Source organism: Antechinus flavipes, chromosome 1 (assembly GCF_016432865.1).
Source record: "Antechinus flavipes isolate AdamAnt ecotype Samford, QLD, Australia chromosome 1, AdamAnt_v2, whole genome shotgun sequence".
Taxonomy (NCBI): domain Eukaryota; kingdom Metazoa; phylum Chordata; class Mammalia; order Dasyuromorphia; family Dasyuridae; genus Antechinus; species Antechinus flavipes.
This window is the reverse complement of record NC_067398.1, coordinates 584,629,120-584,652,350: the sequence shown is the minus strand read 5'-3', so window position 1 is coordinate 584,652,350 and position 23,231 is coordinate 584,629,120. Positions and strand designations below refer to the sequence as shown.

General features: G+C 34.1%; 1 protein-coding gene across 2 annotated transcripts in view; it reads right to left on the bottom strand.

Annotated features, from left to right (window-relative positions):
• The window catches only part of VPS13B (vacuolar protein sorting 13 homolog B), a 1,012,351-nt gene that overhangs the window by 513,765 nt on the left and 475,355 nt on the right, over positions 1–23,231 (bottom strand). For both annotated transcript variants that reach the window (XM_051970918.1, XM_051970917.1), the window contains one exon: positions 6,046–6,280. In XM_051970918.1, the coding sequence (XP_051826878.1) occupies positions 6,046–6,280 (235 nt within the window). The remainder of the gene's footprint in view (positions 1–6,045; positions 6,281–23,231) is intronic.

Here is a 23,231-nt window from a genome sequence, read left to right as displayed (position 1 = left end):
CTTGAAACTGCAGATATAACCCTAGTTTAGTACAAAAAAAAAAAAAATCAAATCAAAAGGGGAAAAAAACACAAGAAAGGGAGGAAAAAACCAAGCAAACAAATAAACAACAAAAAAGTGAAAAAATTATGCTTAGATCCATACTCAGTCTCTATAGTTCTCTCTCTGGATGCAGATGGCTCTCTCCATCACAAGTCATTGGAATTGCCTTGAATCACCTCATTGTTGAAAAGAGTCATGTCCATCACAGTTGATTATCATAAAATCTTGTTGCTGTGTAAAATGTTCTCTTGGTTCTGCTCACTACGCTTAGCTTCAGTTCATGTAAGTCTCTCCAGGATTTTCTGAAATCAGCCTGCTCATCATTTCTTACAGAACAATAATATTTCATTACGTTCATATACCATAACTTGTTCAACCCATTCCCCAACTGATGGGCATTCACTCAGTTTCCAGTTTCAAAAAGGGCTGCCACAAACATTTTTGCACATGTGGGTCCCTTTTCTTTCTTTTATGATCTTTTAGGGATAGATATTTGATAGAGACACTGTTGGATCAAAGATTATCTCTCATTTCTGCCTGTCACATTCCAACACATCATTTCAGGTAAAGATCAAATACTCTCTCTTTCACAAAGCATTCTTTTATTCAACTTCCCCTTCTTTTCTCTATAATACAAAAGCATTTTGCTTGCTGTTCTCCAGAGATATTTGGTACATGTTACTTGGTATTATATTTATTAGTTTACTTATCTCATCTCCTTAAGTAGACATCTAGTTTTTTCAAAGCAAGGCCTGTACCTTGTTCATATTCATTTATTTATTATTTTCCCATACCATAAGATTTTGTATATAACATGGCTTTCAATAACTCTGCTGAATTAAAACATCAATGCAAACATCAATACTGTATCTAGAATAATGCCACTCTAGCCTGGAATGATTAGGTCATAAAAATTTGAGTACAAATCATGGAATAGGTACAAATCATATTTTACAAAGAAATTTTAGCACAAGGACAAAAATCTTTGTTTTGCCAAAAACATACTAACTTATTACTTGATTATTCTTAAGAAAATAAGAAATTCAGCACATTTTTTCATAAAGAAAAAAAAAAGTCATTTACTGGAAACACAGAGAGAAAAAAGTATATTATTATATTTCAGAGAAACTAAAGTAGATGTGTATTAGGTAATAGGGAGTAAAAATTAAAAAAAACAACAAAAAACCACCACCCGATCCAAAAGAATAATATAATGCAATAACCACAAAATAAAAATAAAGTTAGCAAAAAAGATGAAATATTAGATTAAAATATTAAAGTTCTGTTCTGTATTGTCTTATCTCTCTATATACTGTTTTCACATAGTGAAATTTATACCTTTTTTTTTTTTTGCACATTATCTCCTTTATTAGATTGTAAGCTCCTTGATGCAAGGACTGTCTTTTGCCTCTCTTTTTGCATTCTTAACACTTACTTAGGACAGTGCTTGTCACATATCAGGAGTTTAATAATTTTTTTAAATTGACCAATATTTCTTATTTCAATTAACACCTAATAAATTATAACTGTTTTGTGAGGAATATAATGAACTGAGATATATTTTGTATATTTATTAGAAAGTATGCTTTGTCCAAATAAATCATACACTTAAGTGGTTTTTATTCCCTGAAGCAATTGGGATTAAATAACTTGCCTAGAATCACATAGCTAGGAAGTGTCAAGTATCTGAGGCCAGATTTGAACTAAGGTCTTCCTGACTTCAGGGTTTGTGCTCTATCCATTGTGCAACCAAGCTGCCCTCACTTAACTGTTTTAATGGAAATAAGCGCTTATTAACAACACTATAGAAGAGAAAAAGGAATGTGGCAGGAAAAATGAACGTGAATTTATTTCTCTTTAAGGAGGCAAGGAGGCCATCCTTAGGATTTGGTTGATCTCAAAGGATATAAAAAGCTCTCTCTTTGAAAAGTTGGAAATATGGGGGTTTGGCCAAATTCCTACAGCCATCTGGAGATACTCTTCTGCCCCAACAATGCTACTTCTGTGCTAAATGTGAAGAAGTAATTTTCCAAATTAGCAACTAGAGATTGCAATATTTTTAATTTTATTATAAGATAAATTTATTTCTTTTTAACAATAATTTTAATTGATATCTTTTTTTTTTTTTTTTACATTGTTTAAATCCAGAAGGTAGGTAGATTTTTACCACTGTGGAATTGAAGAGGTTACATGAGTTAAAAATAGCAACCTAATGAATCATTAAAATAGTGATTAATGAGGGTATGAGTTAATGGGTAGCAATCCTGATCTTTAGCTTGATACAGAATTCACTGGCTTGAGAAGCTCATAGAAAATCTGCTTCTGCAAAGTCAGTTAAATCAGTGAAAAGTCCCAGATGGAAACCATCTTTGATTCTCTCTAAATGGTTAAGAGGGAGAGTTCAGCATAGTTGGCCCCATAAAGATGAATTCCCTCTGCAACTGGTTCTCCAATACTATAAGGAAGAAGTCAAATTCTTAAAAGAGATATTTTGGATAAACAGAATTGATGTCATTTCCCACATAGTCTCTCCTCTACCCCTAGGATTAGCTTGTCTTATGGGCAACTAAGTTCTACTTTCTGGAGTAGTGTTAAGTTCTAGCTACAGGGTCCTTTGTCATGTAAATCACACAGACTTGGAAAACCTGAGATTCACTTGTTGAAATCTGAGCAGCAAATTAGATTTCCAAACAAATAGAAACTCTAGGGATGAAAGGAAAATACAATATATATTGGGAAATTTTAATTAATGAAATTTGTGAAATTCAAGAGAAAAATCAAAACAGTTTGTACAAATATGGTTGACCTCAAAAGAGAATCTAGGACTGATAGGATGCATTATCATGCACTAATATATGAGGCTGAGCAGAAGATGATAATTATCTCTCCCAGTGAAGACTCTGGGTATGACTCTTGAAACATGGGGTTAAAAAGGAGAAGAAAGAGAAGGAAAGGAGGTAAGACCACTGAAAGGAGTATCTCTGCTTAAGAGAAGGTAAGAGGGAAGACATTCTGTTTGGATTACAATTATCATAGGTGACCAGAGTTACTATATCATAGGAATGGATATTTTGAATTTTGGGGTGTCAGTATCTACAAGGACACTAAAAATAACTTCTATGCTAATTATTGTGTGTATAGCCAAATTTTAACTTGTCTCAACTCACCATATGAAGCTCATTGTAAGAAATATTTCCACTTTGGATTGTAGGAAAAAAGTTTCAGGAGGAGTAAAAGAAAGATATTTCCTCATTAGTGAGGGAGATAAAGAAGACTGAAGTATTTTGTTATGCTAATTCCCTTTATAATATCCTACAAGGCAAATACCTTGGTAGGTAATCAAGAGTTCAACAAAGTTGATGTTAACAGTCTCTTCTAACCTTGTCATCATAATAGAATAGGTAGCCCAGGTCCAAGCTATTGGGTGACTGAACTCATTAATGCCTTTTTCCTTATTACAATGACTGATACATTTAGGAGTAGTTTGTTTTCCAGGGACACTGATACATTGTTGGTGGAATTGTGAACACATCCAGCCATTCTGGAGAGCAATTTGGATCTATGTTCAAAATGTTATCAAACTGTGCATACCCTTTGATCCAGCAGTGCTACTACTGGGCTTATATCCCAGAGAGATCTTAAAGGAGGGAAAGGGACCTGTATGTGCAAGAATGTTTGTGGCAGCCCTCTTTGTAGTGGCTAGAAGCTGGAAAATGAAAGGATGTCCATCAATTGGAGAATGGCTGGGTAAATTGTGGTATATGAACATTATGGAATATTATTGTTCTGTAAGGAATGACCAGCAGGATGAATACAGAGAGGCTTGGAGAGACCTACATGAACTGATGCTAAGTGAAATGAGCAGAACCAGAGATCATTATATACCTCAACAACGATACTGTTTGAGGATGTATTCTGATGGAAGTGGATCTCTTCGATAAACAGAGCTAATTCAGTTTCAACTGATCAAGGATGGACAGAAGCAGCTACACTCAAAGAAAGAACACTGGGAAATGAATATAAACTGCTTGCATTTTTGTTTTTCTTCCCGGGTTGTTTTTACCTTCTGAATCCAATTCTCCCTGTGCAACAAGAATACTGTTCGGTTCTGCACATATATATTATATCTAGGATATACTGTAACCTATTCAACATGTATAGGACTGCTTGCCATCTGGGGGAGGGGGTGGAGGAAAGGAGGGGAAAAATCGGAATAGAAGTGAATGCAAGGGATAATGCTGTAAAAAATTACCCTGGCATGGGTTCTGTCAATAAAAAGTTATTTTAAAATAAAATAAAATGCAAGCAAATAACCAAAAAAAAAAAAAAAAAGTAGTTTGTTTTCAAATGGGAAGGGGAGTTCATCATATCTTCTTTCTTCAAGAGTTACTTCAGTTTTCCTTGACAATGCCAGTTTGATATAAAGAAGCCTGAAAGACTCCTCATTTTCTCAAGGCATTTATGTCTATGTTAATGACATAATGCTGACGGGGCTGAAGAAGACCAAAAGGACAGAAGACTGAAGTAAGATGATAGCTAATATGAAGAATAAGTAGAGGAGGTTAAATCTAAGAAAATGTAGGATCTAACCCACTCAATTATGTTTTGGGGAATGAAAGGATGAATGAATTAAACAAAATTAAAAGTAATCCCCAGTAACAACTCTATTACTTGTATTGTTCCTCCATATGAATGTAAGTTCCTTGTTGTTGCTTTTGTATTTGTATTGCAAGTACAGTGTTGGCATGTGGTAAACTCTTAATAATTGATCTTTGGTGTGGGCATTAAGGTGCTAGCAAGATCCAGCACATCATGATAAGTGGATTAGAGAAGTACAAAGTTCTAGGTGAGACTGAAGATATGACTGACACAGGATAAGAGGAGAAAAGTTGCTTTGATCAATCATTAACTCTATGTCCCTGGTAAATTCTTAGAAAGATAGGAATGTGCAGATAGTTGTTGAAGAAATTTCTACATGGGATGGAAGTAAGGAGACTGGATCACTCCCAAGATTCTTTATGACTTCAAGATTCTATAATAACTGCATTCATTACCATGTGTCTACATTAACTTAGAGAAAGTTAAATTTCATTTTCTATAGCATACAAGAAAATTTCTAAGACTGTCATCTAGACTTCTAAAAAACAGGTAAGGAAAATAGGCAGGGAAAGTTACGAGTAACAAGCTATAAAGAATGTGGTCTACTTCCCAATATCAATATTATGATGTAAATCTGAGAAACACAGGATTCATACACTAACAAAATAGTATTATGAACAAAATGTTGACCTACCATTTTCAAAAAGTTAAGCTTGTTGTTAAAATACAAGTTTAACATTATTTACTTTGTGATTTGTTTCAAAAAACCTTTGCAGCTTTCTATATAGATAGAAAGAAATTAAATGCAAATTGGTAAAGATAGGAATTTGTGTAAAATAAGAATTATTAGTTTTAGAGGCAGGATTACATGAAATAGTCATTAAAGTACAATTACCTTGAAATAAATAGGAAAAAAATAAGCTATGAAGGGATAAATTGTGTCCTGCATAGACACAGATGCTGAAGTATAAAGTAGTGAAATGTGGAGACAGTATATTTAGTTTTAAAAAAGTCACAGCTTTAGCTTTTTAAGAGAAAACAGCAATAACAGCATTTATACAACAGTGATTTAATGTGTGCAAAATGGTTTTATAAATAATAACCTTTTAAATAGCTAATCATTATTCTTTAATATATGAAGTAAAAAGGAAAAACTCTACACAAAAATTGCGCTCACCCCCCAAAAAGACTTTCAATCACTATAGTAGTGAATCAAACATATATAGTTTTTTCAGTCAGCATGTATGTTTTTATATGTGTGGATATATGTACATATAATACATATGCCGATACAATATTAGTTCACTTACCTGGAGCAATAAAAACCTTGCTGTCAGAAAAATGATTTACATAAACTTCAATATATATGAAAGAGAAAAATATAAAGATTTTTAATAAGTTTACCTTCTTCAAGAATGGGTCGCAAGATAACAAATGGAATCTCTTGCAAAGGTTCCATGTACTTGTGTCCAGCACTAATAACCTTTATCTGGGGTAAACACAAAACAAGGGTTCCTGGCATGTTGGTTTGTCCATGGTACCAACTTCTTACTGTTCCAGGGATGTCACCAGATACAATCGTACTAGGGGAAGGCAGGCTGTCATTTGGAATGAATACACAACAGGATTGTACTTCAAGCTGGAAAACAAAAGGAAATAAAAATATTTCACAGACTAGGACTCAGACTAAATTTTTAAAAAATACACTTATAATACCTTCACTAGAATAAACATGAAAGCAAAACACTACCAAAGAAATGTCATGAAGCTAAGTCTTTCTAAGTCATATTTACTGGGTAAAAAAATATTATGTGAAAAGGTGCTGTTTCTGTCTATAAAATTGATCAAAAGGGCACAGCCACATAAGCTGAAAATATATCTTCCTTTCCACAGCTCTTTCCAAGAAACATGATTGAGTTAGAAAATGTGCTGGCAAAAAAGGTGAGAAAATCCTCCTTCTTTTGCAGTTCATTAGCTTTTGTTAGCACCAGCTAAGGCCTTAGAGATGACTAGCATTTTATATGCTGTTACTTTCTGAAAAGATTTATTTCAGTGTGAATTCTTCCTTTCCTTTGTAGTTTACAGACTAAAATATAAGGGAAAAAGGTCCAAGCTCAAATTCTAGCCAGTCTGAATGAGCAAATCCTTTAGTTATATACTGACATGCTCACAACAAACTAGATATTCTATAATTTGTGTGGGCATTTTTGACTGTATTTGTGAATGGCAATAAAGAAAACAATAAAAAAGTAGAAGATTTATATCTTTTGTCATTCTTCACATTGGGAACTATGATATGAATTCATATGAAAATTTTCCCCTCCCTCATCTACACAATATTGTTACTAAGTCTACTATGGAAAATTTCTGATAATTTTGCCAGATCCTTGGAGACTTTAAGCAAGGCTGACTAAGCCCAAACCAAAGACTGAACTCATCATGACTTCTTAATTCGGAGGCAATGTAGACTAACGTCTGTTAGTCTTAGTTGGCTCTTACAAGTAATACTCTGCACCTGGATATCAAATAGCCTCAACAGCTTGCACACTTGAATGCTTTCTTGAGAAAAAACAAAATATGTTTGTTAGTTTCTTCTAAGTGTTTTGGACATACACTGTTATTTAAGGATGTGATAAAAACAAAAACTGGTTTGCTGCTTTATAACTCAACAACGCCTGATAAATCTTCAAATATTCTGGGAATTCATATCAGTAATGGGGCCATATTTTCTGAAAGATAGCTAAACACAAATATACTGGGATACTCCTCTCCTTAGAGCAGATATATTCCCTCATGAGAACAATAACAATATGTAATAGGGTTGGAATTCCTTGATACCATAAATAATTTGCCAGCCTGGCAAATAAAGCACAGATATTCATCTTTACTTCAACATTTCTGAGCAGTTTTGCTTTGACAAACTGACATGAATTCACTGAAGAAAAATCTAAGTAGAATTTTGAAAAAATAAATATGCTGTTACATGACGTCTGAGCTGGTTTCTTATTATAGCATTATTTAAGTTAGACAATGAAATTAATTATGTATTTGATAAGTAGTTTATTGATCCAAGATCCCAGAATGTATTTTATTTATACTGGAATAGAAGTGATTCTATCTTGTTACAGACACATTACATTTAGATTTTTAAACATGGTTAAAATTATGCAGATTTAAAAATGCAAACAAAAAGCATTTTCTCAGTCAGTGATACTTGGCACTAAGGACTAATAATATTAATACTGACAAAGTTATCATCCTTATCAGAAAAGCTTATTTAAATATATATATGTATGTATGTATGTATGTACGTATACATGTACAAACACATTAAGTACATTTCAAGTATCTCACAGAACTACTAACATCCTATTAACATCCTGATTCTTCATATCAGTGTAGAGACGATCCTGGATTCCTGAAGTTTACTTAAGTAAAGATAGATCTTTACCTAGTTTAAAGGGTTCAAAGGACAAAACAAGCAACAGATTACATGTAAATTCATAGTTCAAGAACCAGTTTAACAAACCTCAAAGTGCTGTAGGATAATAAAATTTTTAAGTAAAGCAACTTTCAAAAGCCATTTATTAGGTAATAGATGGGTACATACTATACTAGTAGAGGAATAGCTCCATGAACAAAATCATAGCTCCAGGAATTATCATAACACATAACCTGCAGGTACTTTGTTGCTTAAAGATAAATGCCAGAATCAAAATTGTATAAAATACACAATCATCACATCCATGATATTCAAATTTCATCAGCTTAAGAATAAAGTACTACATCTACTCAAATTGTGTAAAATATGCAGAATTCATAGTTCAAGAGAAATATCATATACTTTTAAAACTATAAGAGATAAAATATAACTAATGTTTATATAGAGATTTAAAACATGCAAAGATTTTTATGCAAGTTGATTTATACATTTCTCTAATTAGCTTGATCTCAGTCAAGAAGGCTAAATAATAGCTTTAAAAACAAACAAACAAACAAAAAAAACAAATCTCTGTGTAGTTGACAAGTTATTAAATGTAAGCCCATATAAGTCAGTAAATATTATGGATAATAATGGATAAAGAATTACCCTTAAAGCCAGGAAGAGCTGGGTTCAAATCCTGATTCTGATTCATATTGGTCATACAATACCAGACAAGACACTAATATAACTTCTCAGTGCTCTTAAGGCACTTTGTGGGCAGTTGCAGTTTTACCTTAACCAGAAGTTCACTATATCAGTCAAATAACAGTTGAAATCCCTATTAGTTTCCCTACTAGAATTCTGAAATAATATACAACATATTTTAAAAATCAATTACCTAAATAAGAAATACTTAGATCATTGGAATGAATTATTTGAATATGTAGGAAATAGCAAGGTAAATGACAACTGAATAGATTAAAGAAAGGAAAATAATAGGTTCCTTTACTGATGGGCAAAGAATCTCCATATACATAATCCAAATAGTTCAAAGTCATTATTAAGTTACATTAATAACCTATATTAAAGCTATCATATAAATCTTTTTGCACTTTTTAAATAACTGCTAAACTGTATGTCTAAAATTGTGGTTTTAATGTAAAATGTTGAGTGATTTATGTAACTGAATATAAATCTACAGCAGTAAATCTTGCATTAATGTAAGGATCTGACAATCCAAGGGAAAGAAAATGAAGTAATCTGCCAGTAAGAAGTCCTCAAGCCGGGGGTCAGATCCTGTTCATGGAAACCATCTGGTTGGGACCCTCTGAGCCACACCAAACACAAATGATCTTTTAAAAAAATATCCTATTCATTAATGCATCACAGCTGCACTGAGTGTTACTTCATTTTTCCATGGCAACATCCTTTCTGTTTCAAGGATCTTATTTCAGTTTTGGTAGCAACATGTTCTTTTGCCAATATTGAACACATTCATGTGTTAAAGAGAAGGAATTATTACAAATTCTTGAAATAGAATCACCTCCTATTTTGATTCCTATTATGTCAAGAACTACACATGTGAAGTATCATCTACTTATGATGAACCAATGAAGTAAGCATTATTTTGTCATCTAATTTTTAAAGTGAATTAAATGGATTGAATTTATTCTGAGCCATTACTAATTTATGTACAATCTGAAAGATACGTCCCAAAGTCCCACTTCATTATTTTCCTTACCCCTATACTGAACCAAACTTTTTTCCCCTCTCCCTACCTTCCATTCAGAGCTAGGTAAAATGAAAAATAAAGTAATATCTTGCTGACATTTTCTTCTAATTCAAACCATCCACATCTTCAACACAATAGACTTTGAAGAGGTAGCAGCTTTATGAAGAAGGCAAAGAGATTTCACAGATGCAGGTCACAGCGAGTTACCTTTAGGGCTATAAGAGAGCATTAGGGAGTTTTCTTGAAGCTGATAATTGGTGAAGTTGGCATGCCTGCAAGACAATTCTTGGGTGTTTGTAACAAAACATAGAAATAAGTTTGTGTATGAAGAATGAAAGATCAGTATTTCATTTTCCTTCAGGAAGGAATCCAAGTCAACATGTATGTCAAGGGGGAATTTTTTGGATACCTCAGGCAGAGACAGTTTTTCAGGCTGATGAATGAGGATTCCCTAAATGTTTATGTTGCCCAATTTAGAAAAACCAAAAAAGTAAGAGAGAAAAGATAAAAGAGAAGCAGTTGACTGTAACTTATATCAAACTGGGAAAACTGAAGACATGCTAAAGCCCTGTTCTGATTGCCATGGAATGATTCAGCATTGACTGAACTGTGGATAATAATGCAGCATAGCTCTAAGTCCATGAGAAACCTTGAACAGGAAGTGGAGAGAAAGCAGGGAGGGGTGACAGTGAGCTATGTCAGGGAAAGGGAATTTGAACTTAATGGGAATTAATTATCCTTGTAACAACTATCTTCTCACCTAGCTATTTTGGGAAAAATATTTTCTTGATTTCTTGATGCCTCTGATATTATTAACTAAGTACTGTAGAGAGCTGGAACTCTGGAGAAGTATACTTGAAACAATTATTAACTCAGTGGAATTGATGAGATGATGGTTTTCTAGTTCACATATATACTTAGTATGATGATGTAATGGTTCTCTAGTTCACACATAATCAGAATGCTATAATGATGTAACTGTACTAAAATATATAAGGGCTGAGAACTGGACATGAGACATTCTATTTTTGACCTTCCTCGTAGTGACTCTCATGCTTCCTGCACTGGGCTAGAATAAAGAATCTAGATTCTATTCTTGACCATTCTCATAGTGTTTATCCTGCTGAGATCAAGGCCTGTCCAAAGAACCTCCAGAAAGCTAGCCCTGACATTACAAAGTACTCTCTATCTCTAGCATATAACTGATTCTCTGGCTTTTTGTGATATTGATTCTCTTTTTTCAGTATCATTTGTTCACTTACCATGTATGTCTCACCTTCTATGCATGGGAATTCCCCTGGGTTCTCTCCAGGCCAGGGACAGAGAAAGCTTGGCCCACAGGCTACATAAGGCCTGAGAAATCATTTGCCAAGGCAATGATGAGGTAAAAGCTAGATACAACAACCTCCCACTACTTGAGTTCTATTAGTTGATAATTTTGTATGACCTGCTAATGATATAAATATCCAAAGGGCCGTTGGTAGAAAAAAGGTTTCCCACTCTTGCTTTAGACCCTCTCTCTCAATGATCTCAAGGCCTTCCATCAACTCAATTATCATAAATGTAACTATACAACTCTCCCAAGACAAAATCTTGTGTTACTAAAAGCCTTTTTGAACATCTCTAATTGGCTGTCTCACTAGCATATTAACCTAAACATATATTTGAACATATATAAAACAGAATTCATTATTTTCTGTCTAAACCTACTTCTGAACTTCTTTATTTCTGTCAAGAACCCTGCATTTCTTTCAGGACCCAGATTCTGAACTATGGAGGCATTCTTCCGCAAGTCTTGTTTATTTGGCCTCCATAACATTTTTCACATTCATCCTCTTTTTGCCATGACATGGCTACTATTGTGAAACCCTCATCAACTTTTTCCTGTACTGCAATAGCCTCCTAACAATACTCAAAAGCTTATAGCCTGTCTTCAACTCATCTTCTACACAGCGAATAAATCAATCTTTCTAAAGTATTAGTTATACCAAAGCATTTCCCTACTTGAGAAAATTCATTGGCTCACTTTTGCCTTACAGATAAAACAAACTTCCCTTCACTGATTAATTCCAATCTATCTTTCTAGTCTTTTTATTCTATTTTACAAAAAATACTTGTATTCAAATTCTCTATTTGCTTTTCGAAAATTCAGTGTTCAGTCTTTGACTTTCAAGATTTTGTAGAGACTGTCCCATGCCTAGAAGGCACAGGCTTCTTACACAACTCTTGCAGAATTTTTAGGTTCCTTCAAGGCTCATATGCCATCTCTACAAGAAAACTAATGATTTCCCTTGCTGCTAGTGCTTTTTCCCTTCACACCATCCCCTCCTCAAATTGTTAAATGCTTAATTGTTTATATGTCATATTTGCATAGCAGAAGATTATCTTTATGGGAAAAGGCTACTTTTCAATTTGTGTTTGTATAACTTAGTGACAATAATATACTGATAAGCATATCCTTAATGAGTGGTGGTTGGATACAATTTGTAAAACATTAAGAGCATTCATTAATGAATTGTTAAATGTATAAAGAAAAAAGCAAGACATTTAGAATCAGTGACAAGAGATTCAAATTCTATCACCAATATTTAGTGTTTGGTCACTGTAAATTTATTTAAAGTTTATCAATCTGAGTTTTCTCATTTCTGGGATGAAATCAATAATATGTATGTTTTCATTCCCCATTTGATAAATGGTCAAAGGCTATGGACAGGCAGTTTTCAGAAGTAATCAAAGTGATCTATAGTAATATAAGAAAATGCTCTAAATCACTATTGAATAGAAAAATGAAAATTAACACAACTTTGAGAAGGTACATCTCACACTTATCAGACTGGTTAATATGAAAGAAAATAAAAATGATAATGTGTGAAGGGATGTGGAAGATTGAGGCACTAATACACAGTTGGTATAGTTGTGACCTGATCCAACCATTTAGAACTATGCCCAAGGGCTATAAAACTGTGCATATTCCTTGACCCAGCAAAAACTCTTCTATGTCTGTACCCAAAAGATATCAAAGAAAAAGGAAAAGGACTTATATTTGCAAAAATTTATATAGCAGTTCTTTTTGTGATCACAAAGAACTGGAAATTGAAGGGATACCCATCAATTGCAGAGTGTCTGAACAAGTTGTGGTATTTGATTATGATGGGATACTATTATGCTATAAAGAAATGATGAGCAAAAAATTTAAAAAAAGAAAAAAGAGATGATGAACAAAATGATTTCAGAAAAAACTGAAAAGACTTACATGAGCTGAAGCAAAGTGAAATGAGCAGAAGCAAATAACATTATACACTGTAAGAACAATATTGTACAACGATCAGCTGTGATCAACTATTTTAAGCAAAACAATCCCATAGGACTTATAATGAAAAATTCTATCTCCAGATAAAGAACTGATGAAATCTGAATAGATGATAGCATCCTTTTTTTAAAAAAATAACTTTTTATTGATAGAACCCATGCCAGGGTAATTTTTTACATTATCCTTTGCATTCACTTCTGTTCTGATTTTCCCCCTCCCTTCCTCCACCCCCTCCCGCAGATGGCAAGCAGTCCTTTACATGTTGAATAGGTTACTGTATATCCTAGATACAATATAGGTGTGCAGAACTGAACAGTTTTCTTGTTGCACAGGGAGAATTGGATTCAGAAGGTATAAATAACCCAGGAAGAAAAACAAAAATGCAAGCAGTTTATATTCATTTCCCAGTGTTCTTTCTTTGGGTGTACCTGCTTCTGTCCAGATAATAGCATCCTTTTAAAATTTTCTTTAGTTTCCTTGGTTTTTTTTGGTTTGTATTTTTTTTTTCCAACATGGCTAATATGGAAATGTTTTGGCTGATTACACATATATACTCTATATTAATTGTTTGTCTTTTCTCAGAGAAAGGGAGAAAATTTGGAACTCAAAATAAAAAAAATGTTAAAAAATGTTTACACATAATTGAGAAAAAATATAATTCCTATCTCAAAGGGCGAGTATGAGGATAAAGTATTTAGTAAGCCTTAAAACACTAAATAAACTTGAATTATGATTATTCACGATTTACTCAGTAAACTGCTCTTTCAATTAATCTCTGCTACAGGATTTTCTCAGCTGTGACCTTCAAGGTCTCTCCTGAAACTTTTACAGTTCCATCTCCACCTCCATCTTTAATTGACTCCTTATTCCAAACATCTCTACTTCTTTTTAAAGCAACAACATTCTTCCAAGAATCCTAGATCACTAACTTTGGTAATTTTGGCATTATCTTCCATTCCTCAGTCTTCCTCAACCCACATATTTAAACAATTGGGAAGTATTAATTGCCCAGCCTACTTTACAAGATGTCCTTTATGTGTGTCGTCTTCCCCCCAAAAATTAGAGGACAGCTACTATTTTGCTTACTTAATATGTGAATCTAGACTGGAATGGGAGCTAGATTCTTTATCTAGTTATGTATCTGTATGTATATGTATATGTATATGTAGTTAGTATCTGATAGGACCCCACTCACCATCCCTAAAGTTTTCCAGACTAAAGCAGCCTCTTGCTGGGCCAATTCCTCCATTATAATGTAAATGCTTTGGTGGTAGAGTAATCCTATTCTTAATGCACAGTAAAGTGCTTACCATACATTAGGTTATAGTTCTTCATTCTCAAAGAGGACCAAAATGACATCACTATGTTAGTAGCAGGTTTAAAGTGGGCCTCACTGTGGTTGATCAGACCAATAAGAGCTCAGAATGCTCTGCCACAGATCGGGCACAAATAGTCCTTATAAACATTTGGGATGGATTCTTTAACCTAACCATTTTGCTTTTCTTTTGAGGTAATTCAACTCTGCTTTGTTTCTACAGCACAGTACCTTCTCTGATGAGGACACACCATGCAGGGCAGTCCTGTGTCAATCTCTCATGTTATACAAGCAATTCTAAAGTTCTTAAGAAAGATCTTAAGGTTGTCCGTGTATCATTTTTTTCTAACCACCTTGTGAGTGCTTGCCCAATGTGAATTCTCCATAAAAGTCTTTATGGCAAGCATACTTGACATTCAAACAATGTGGGCTACCCAATGGATTTGCACTTTCTTCAGTAACAGTTTAAATGCCTGGCAGCTTAGTTTGAGAAAGGACCTCAGTGGCTGGTATCTTATCCTGCCAGATGATCTTCAGAATCTTTTTAAGACAATTCAAATGGAAGTGATTCAGTTTTCTGGCATGACACTGGGATACTATCTAGGTTCCACAGGTATACAATAACTGAGGTCAGCATAATGCTTCTGTAAACCTTCAGTTTAGTAGTCAGTATAATATCTCTTCTCCCACACTTTCCTCCAGAGCCCCCCCAAACACTGATGAGCTAGCTCTGGTAATACGTGTGTCAGTTTCATTATCAATGTGGACAACCCTGGAAAGTATACTGCCAAGGTAAGTGAAATTACCTACAGCATCCAAAACTTCTCAATTTGCTGTAACTAATGGTTTCTCATATGGATGGTGTGATCCTGGCTGATGAAGCACCTGTGCTTTCTTGGTGCTAATTATGATGCCAAAATTTGCACAAGCAGCAGAGAATCAATCCATAATTAGTTGCATCTCAGTTTTGGAAACTGCATTAAGTCATCTGTATCTGTAAACAAAAAATCATGCACCAATACTCCCTCTGATGGGGGTCTAGTGGTAGAGAACTGCGGTGTCGGAATCCCCTCTGGATGGCACAGGTCCAATGTGAAAGAAATTGCGAACCCAAAAAGTCTGAATGGCAAAAGGGATTTGTATTGACACTGAGAAGCCAGCCTTTCTAGGAAGACAGACTCCTCAGTGGCAAGAGATCCTATGATGAGGATATCTTCAAAGTGGGCAAGAGTCCTGGCAGGCAGCTGTGCCAAGAAGAGCGGTTCCTTGGCAAGGCATAATCTTGCTTCAGACTTCTGCAGAGATTTGGAGCTCAAAATTGTCTTTTATAAGAAGTCTGAGGTTGGGGCTTCTATTCAATGCCCCCAGACCTAGATTTCCAGTTGAAAAGTTTATCTTGGAGTTTCAAAGCACTCAATCAGAATATAAGGCCCACATCTCCAAATGAATGAAACCACTTAAATTCGAGCTACTGCGTGTGGTCCTGAGCTAATCTTCAACTCAATAGAGAGAGTAGCTAGTCCCTGCCAAGATTTCCAACAGAATGAAAATACTTAACTGCCCTGAAGGACAGGTCTTTGTCAGAAGAGAGTTTTAGAGTTCACCCCCACTGCTTTCCCCCCAAAAGTCAAGGGGGACAGTTTCAGGGTTCACCCCCATCACCTCCACTTTAGTTTTGATTTGTCGGCTTTTTAAGTTAAAGAATTTACCATCAGTGCAGTAGCTAATGTTGATGTCACATTTGTCCTCACTGAAGGCATTTAACAAGATGGCTGAAAACATCATGCTAAAAAGCACAGGAGCATTGTCCAAAAGTTTTGAATGTCATTAGACTACTTTTGTGTGACAAAGCACCTGAGGCTGATTTTATTTCAGCTGAGATTTACAAGATAGGAGGTCCACTGCTCCATACAAAAGCCTATTGAAACTTTTTATAGTATAGGACAAGAGAAAGTTAACCCCAAGAGTTCAAGGATGCCTCCACTGTCCATTTCTATAAAGGCAAAGTGAATAGATAATCTTATAATAAGTGGGATGGTGGGAAGGGAGGCATGTCTCTCAGTCACTGCTGTCAAAGTTCTTGCCAAAGTTCTCTTAAACATCACCATACAGTAAGCATTTAATAAAGGCTTTAAAAAAAAAAATTTACTTTTCTCCAGGCTTGCCTTAGGATATTCTGGCCTTCACCAAATCACAGAAGGGTGCCTCCTTTTCTCCAGCACATGTTATTGTTCAGGCATTATTCAGTCATATACAACTCTTCAATGGAATTTGGGATTTTAAATGATTTCTCCAAGGCCACACAACCAGTAAATATCTGAGGGGAGATTTGAATTTAGGAGTATAAATATTCCAGATTCCCAGCCCAGCACTCTTATCTATTGCACCAGTTAACTGGCATATGTATGGTAGGTGTTTAAATACTGATTGACTAACTCCTTTTAAGATATCTTGTTCCTCTATAAGAACATAAATTTCTTGAGATAATGTGCTGCTTTCTCTGATGCTTATAATTTTATCCCTGGTACTTAGCATAGTACCAGGCACAAGGTAAGCATTTAAAAGATTCTTTATTTAACTTTTATATTCATTCATTCCTCTCTATAGAGCACTTATTATTGCTGACTACTACTTCCTAATATCTACCTTCTCTTCACAAACACAACAACCTCTTAGTTCTCCTCCCCTGATTATTCTAATCACTCCTTTTCAATCTCCTTGATAGCTTCTCATTTTATTTTTGGAAATCTTCAGCTTCTTTCCATTCTCTCACACTCGATTTATAAATTTCCATCCTTCATCATAACCTCTATGTCTACAAACAAAAGACCTTAAACTATGTATCTCACCTCAAACTTAACTTGTCCGAAACTGAATTTTTCATCTAGATATCTAGGTGGCACAATGAATATGACACTAATTTTGGGCTTAGGAATGCCTAAATTTAAATCCTGTACCAGGTCTTTGCTTTATCAGTGTAGATAAGTCATCCAATCTGTTCAGATTCAGTTACCTCACCAATATAATAATGTGGTCTCTAAAGTTCTTTCCAGCTCTAAATCTATAATTTTATTTTTCCCCCTAGGCATTCCTCAGAAAATTTTCAACTGCCATGCTATGTTGGGAACAAGACCTATTCCATCTCCTAATACCCCAGATTAGTAAGTAATTATGGCTTTTTATTTACAAAATATATGCATAGATAATTTTTCAGCATTGACCATACAGTTATTTTGCTGCTCAATGTAATAATATAAATAATGTAAAATTAACCTGAGAAATTAATAAAAAATGCAAGCGGACAAAAACAGAGGGATTGGAAATGCTATGTAGTGATTCACACTCGTTTCCCAGAGTTCTTTTGCTGAGTGTAGCTGGTTCTATTCATTACTGTTCTATTGGAACTCATTTGACTCATTTCATTATTGAAGATGGCCACATCTATCAGAATTGATCATCATATAGTATTGTTGTTGAAGTATATAATGATCTCTTGGTCCTGCTCAATAATTTAAAAAAATTTTTAAAAACTATGGCAGCACTTTGTCTCATACCTACCAAACCACTGGCATAGATATCAGAACATACTTTGACAAAGCAGATGGCCTTCTTGTCAGGAGAAATATTTCTACATGCACTTTTAATCCCAGTCCCTCCTGGTGTCTCTAGCAAATTATTTCTATTAACATCTCTCTTTTATCTTCAATCTCTCTTTTTGTAATACTGGCTCCATTTCTGCTATCTATAAACATATTCATCCCTCACCTATTCTTAAAAAATAATTTTAAAATTTTCACTTGATCAGATGCTTTTTTAGCTATCATTTATGTCTTCCCTGATTCTGTGGTTGATTCTCTTTCCACTACACCAAATCACTGTAGAACCAAATTTGTCCTGCAAAACTATGATGCAACAGAAGGGATGTTGGATTTGTAGTCAAAGGGCCTTGATTCAAAGATAATCAAAAATAAACCTAGACTTTTATATCCTCCAAATTCAGAATCCTTAGGGAATTAGGGGTCTAATCTAGGTAATTAATGACTCAGCAAATATAATCTAGTCTGCTTAGTCAACTTTTATCTATTAGCTATTCCCAAACACCAGACCAGGCCTCCCTTTAACATCTAACTCAATGAATCATATACCTATAAGTAATCTTGTCATCTGTCTACTGCTAAAAATGTATTTCTCCCCTTCACCTTTCCACTACTTGTGAATACAGTAATCAAATAAAAAATACCATTACTTCTGGAAAGTTAATGAAAATTAGCTGCCTTATTTATATATCAACTCACAATCTTTAAGACTAATTAGACCAAAATTTTCTTTCCTTGAGTGAGTTGTTTACTGTTAGAATGAAAGCTCCTAGGTGATAAGTACTGCTGACTCCTTTTTAAAAATCTGTATTCTGAGCACTTAGCAAAATTCCTAAAAGATATTAAGTGATCATTAAACATTTATTTATTTATTGTTGTAGTGGTAATCATTTCTATTTGAGAAAACACAATTAACCATATGATTACTCAGTGTGATTTCTGAGCTTTCTAAGTCATCTCTATAGCATAAATAACTGCTAAGTACAAAAGGCTTTATGCCAACTTTATAAGAGAATAAGGTAGAAAAAGCCTTGAAGTGTAGTAAAAAAGTAGATAAGGAAGAAATGAGGCACCCTGACAAAATTCTTCATTAGACAAGAGAAATTAGAAAGGGGAGGAATCATCATTAAGCATCTATTCAATATTTGCTGTGGGCAAAATATTGTCCCCTCTATGATACATGTGCATGAGCTCCCTACCAAGAATGAGTGACCTGGATATACTAGATATACTCAGATCTAACAAGATATTCTTTGTCCACAATCTATTGAAAACTATTTACAATATGCTAAAATAACTCATTTCAACAGTGTGGAAGTTTTTCCCCCCACTAAAATCTTGTTGGTTATAAAGCAAATTGATAAATGTCTTTCTGCAGACTATGTAATTGTATTATAAGTGGAAAAAAAAAAGCCAGGGTTTACAAAGTAACAATTTTAGCTGCAAAATTACCTTTCCAATTACTCTGGTTCCAAACAAATTAACTTATTCAAACTTGCACTAAAAGAATAATACTTTGATAATTTTAAGTTATGATGTTCTAAGTTTTATCTGATGACAACTTCAGGCTGTTAGGTTCAATAATTCTATTTGTAAAAGATCTAGGAATATTAAAATGACTTCAAGAAACCTAAGAATATGGGGATTTAGATTTTAGTAATATGATCATAACATATTTTTTCTTAGTATTAAACTTTTCCAGAAAAGTATTTTTTAATCTATAAGTATCTATATGATACATTTCATTAATGTCTTTGGCTAGTTCAACTTTCCATATTTATGAAGAAGTATTGTTAGAATCCTTACAAAGTGATAAGTCAGTTGCGTAATTTAGCATGGTACTTAGCAAATCCTCTAGTTCACTAATGTATTTAAGTACTCATTGGAGTTCACACTTTTGGGAGATTCACAAGTCACTATTCAGTATGAGATTCACAAGTCAGAAACCCACAATCCCACTCTCTCAGAGGAGGAGTCAACCTTTGGGAGATCATATATAAGAAGTTGACAGAGGCTCAGTCGGAAGTTCAATTGAAAAGATTCAGCGTGGAGGAGTGTCAGTTCAGAAGAAGCCACGAGTGGGAGTTGAGCTAGAGCCAGAAGTCACTTCGGAAGATTGAAAGCCACGAGTCGGAGTTGAGGCAGAGACAGAAGCAAAGGACAAGCTGCAAGAGCTCTTGGAATCAAGGAAGGAGAAAATAAACGTTTGGATTTTATCAGCTGGCTGTATTTGAAGTGATTATTGATTTGAACTGATAATAAGGCTGCCTCCAGAAAATCTCCCCAAGAAAACTGCACTCAGAGAGAACCATCATATAATGTATTATAAAAAAGAAGAACACCACAAAGGACCAAAAGTTTATTTTTATATATATAGTTATACATATGTTCTCAAAGTAGTCAGAATTTTAGAAATAAAAATAACCCAAAAGATGACTTAATTTTCCATCCCCATTTTATAAGAGGAAATTGAAAGACTAATTAACTTGTTACAATCACATTAACAGCAACAGAGCTTGTCCAAAAACAGAGAGAACAGCTTCTAAAATTGTATAATACCTTTCTTCAAAAATAAATAACAAAGACTTTTCAGTCTTTCTGTGGTTCTATTTCATAATATTCCTGTGCTAAGTTAAATATCTTGAATTATAATTCAATAAAATTCAATAATGACTTTTTTTTTCTCCTTGATTTTTCTTAGAGTTGTTTTATATGGACAATAATTCTTGTATCTTTTTAATGGAGATCCTGTTTTGCCACACAAAAACAGGGATCCTAAATGATAATGAAGTGATTGGAGAAAATGGGTTGAATGCCTGCAATACACCTAAGGCTCAGGGCTAGAGAAAACAAAAACAAAAAACTAAACAATATCACCACTTAGTGGACCATTAGCTTGATCTGAATTTTAACACCATATTGATGACATAATCTGTCTGCAAGGCAGCTAAAAGAAACCTAGTTTTTTTTTTTTTTTGGCTTGTTTTTCTACTGTCCATCAGATTAGCAACCAAATTAAAAAAAACTAGTGGAGTGCTTTCTGCTCTGTTTTGTCAATGAAAACTTTTGGCCTATCTACATACTAACTTCTTTGGTGCCTTATCTATTTCATCTTTATCCTCACTAACTGAAATGCTACTGAAGAAGGATGTGTATGTGTGTGCCCCTGCAAATGCATGCACAAGTTTCCTTTGCTTGTCATTAACATAAGAAATTTCAAGAATTCCTTGGAGTTGTTGAATTTGAAAAATTTCATGGAGATATGAGATAGTTTAATGTAACATTGGTATTTTAACATCTCAGAACCTCTACCATGACTACATCAATAAAATATATAAAAGTATACCTCTTACCTAATATTTACCCCTAACACAAGTCCCAAGAAATAAGACCAGCTGTCGAAAATAATGCATATGAACGTGGAATAATCTTTTTTTTTAGAATGGTACAGGGAGAGGGGGTTTCGCTTACAAATGATTTCATTAACAAAGTATGGGGAATCCTTTCACAGATAGAAATTTGCAATTTATCTCTAACTCAGAGATTTAGAAAGTTGCCTGGGAAACTGACAGGCCATCATTTACCAAAATCACAAAGTTACTATGTGTAAGAGAAAAGATTTGAATGCAGGTTTTCTTGACTGAACTATTTTGTAATGCCATTTTGCTTCTGTGTTACTCCCTAAAATAATTAAACATTGTGAAACATCTTAAAAATAAATCCATTTACCAGCCTTAAAAATTGGAAGATACAGAAGGGAATTCAAAGTTAAAAAAAAAAAAAATCAACCAAGACATTTCTTTATTTCATTCGAGAAATGAAGCCTTTTTTAATCAATAATTTTAAGCACCCTTTTCTTTCTCATCTTTTTTAATTTTTCAAACTCTACAACCGAAAAATGTCTTGGACAAACATGGTAATTACTAGAGTCAAAAGTACTTTGCACTCAAGAGTAGTGACAGGGCAGCAATGTGTGTTTCCTTGTCCACAAATTTACACTTGTGGGGTTATATAATATAATGTAAAAGAATTGGTTAAAAAAAGTTTTTTATAATGTAAGAGTAGTGACAGGGCAGCAATGTGTGTTTCCTTGTCCACAAATTTACACTTGTGGGGTTATATAATATAATGTAAAAGAATTGGTTAAAAAAAGCTTTTTATAATGTAAAACCTTTCAAAACACTAAGTATTCTTGATAGAATAGAGTGGAAAAACTGAAGAACATGTGAATATATGCAGGGGAACAACAGAGTGGGAACTGGTTGCTTGAAAATCAAACAGGATGTTAGTCAACAAACATTAAGGATTTACCATGTTCCAAACAGTATGCTAAATTACTAGGATAAAAAAAAAGAAGAAAAAAGTCCCTGCTCTCAAGGAGCATATGTTCTAATGGGGCTTCTTCCCCCAACATATAAATAAAAATATCTAGAAGATAAATACAGAGGAGAAAAATTCACAACTGGGGTTTGGGAAAAGCCTCCTAAAGAAACTAAGATTAAACTGTGTTTTGAAGGAAACCAGGGAAACTAAGAGATGGAAACGAGAGGACAATATTCCAGATATGGAGACAAACTGCAAAGTCAGAGATGGGAGAGGGCAAGTAAGATCTGAGGTACTCAGAGAATATCATAGTATCTTGACTGCATTGCTTGTAAAGAGGTACTAAAGTGCTCAGATGGTAGAAGATGCAGAAAGAGGAAAGGTTATTGTAATGTCTCATCAATTCTACTTGCATAGTACCTTGTAAGCATCCTTGTTTCAAGTTCAGAATTCTGGCCCATAACAGGTTATGAAAGGCCAAGAAGTAATAATAAGTCATTGGAACTCCTTGAGTAAGGTGATATTGTTAGACTCTTGCTCAAAAACAAACTCACACTGGCAGCAACATTGAGGAGTAGGAAAAGACTTTAATAAGATTTACAAGTCAGAAACCCACAATCCCACTCTCTCAGAGGAGGAGTCAACCTCTGGGAGATCATATATAAGAAGCGGACAGAGGATCAGTTGGAAGTTCAGTTGAAAAGATTCAGAGTGGAGGAGTGTCAGTTCAGAAGAAGCCACGAGTTAGGAGTTGAGCTTAAAAATATATTTAAAAAATAGACTTCAGACTTATGACGAAAAATACTACTCTTACCCAGAGAAAGAACTGATTGTATTTGAATATAGAATGAAGCATACTTTTTTAAATTTTATTTTTCTTGAGGGTTGGT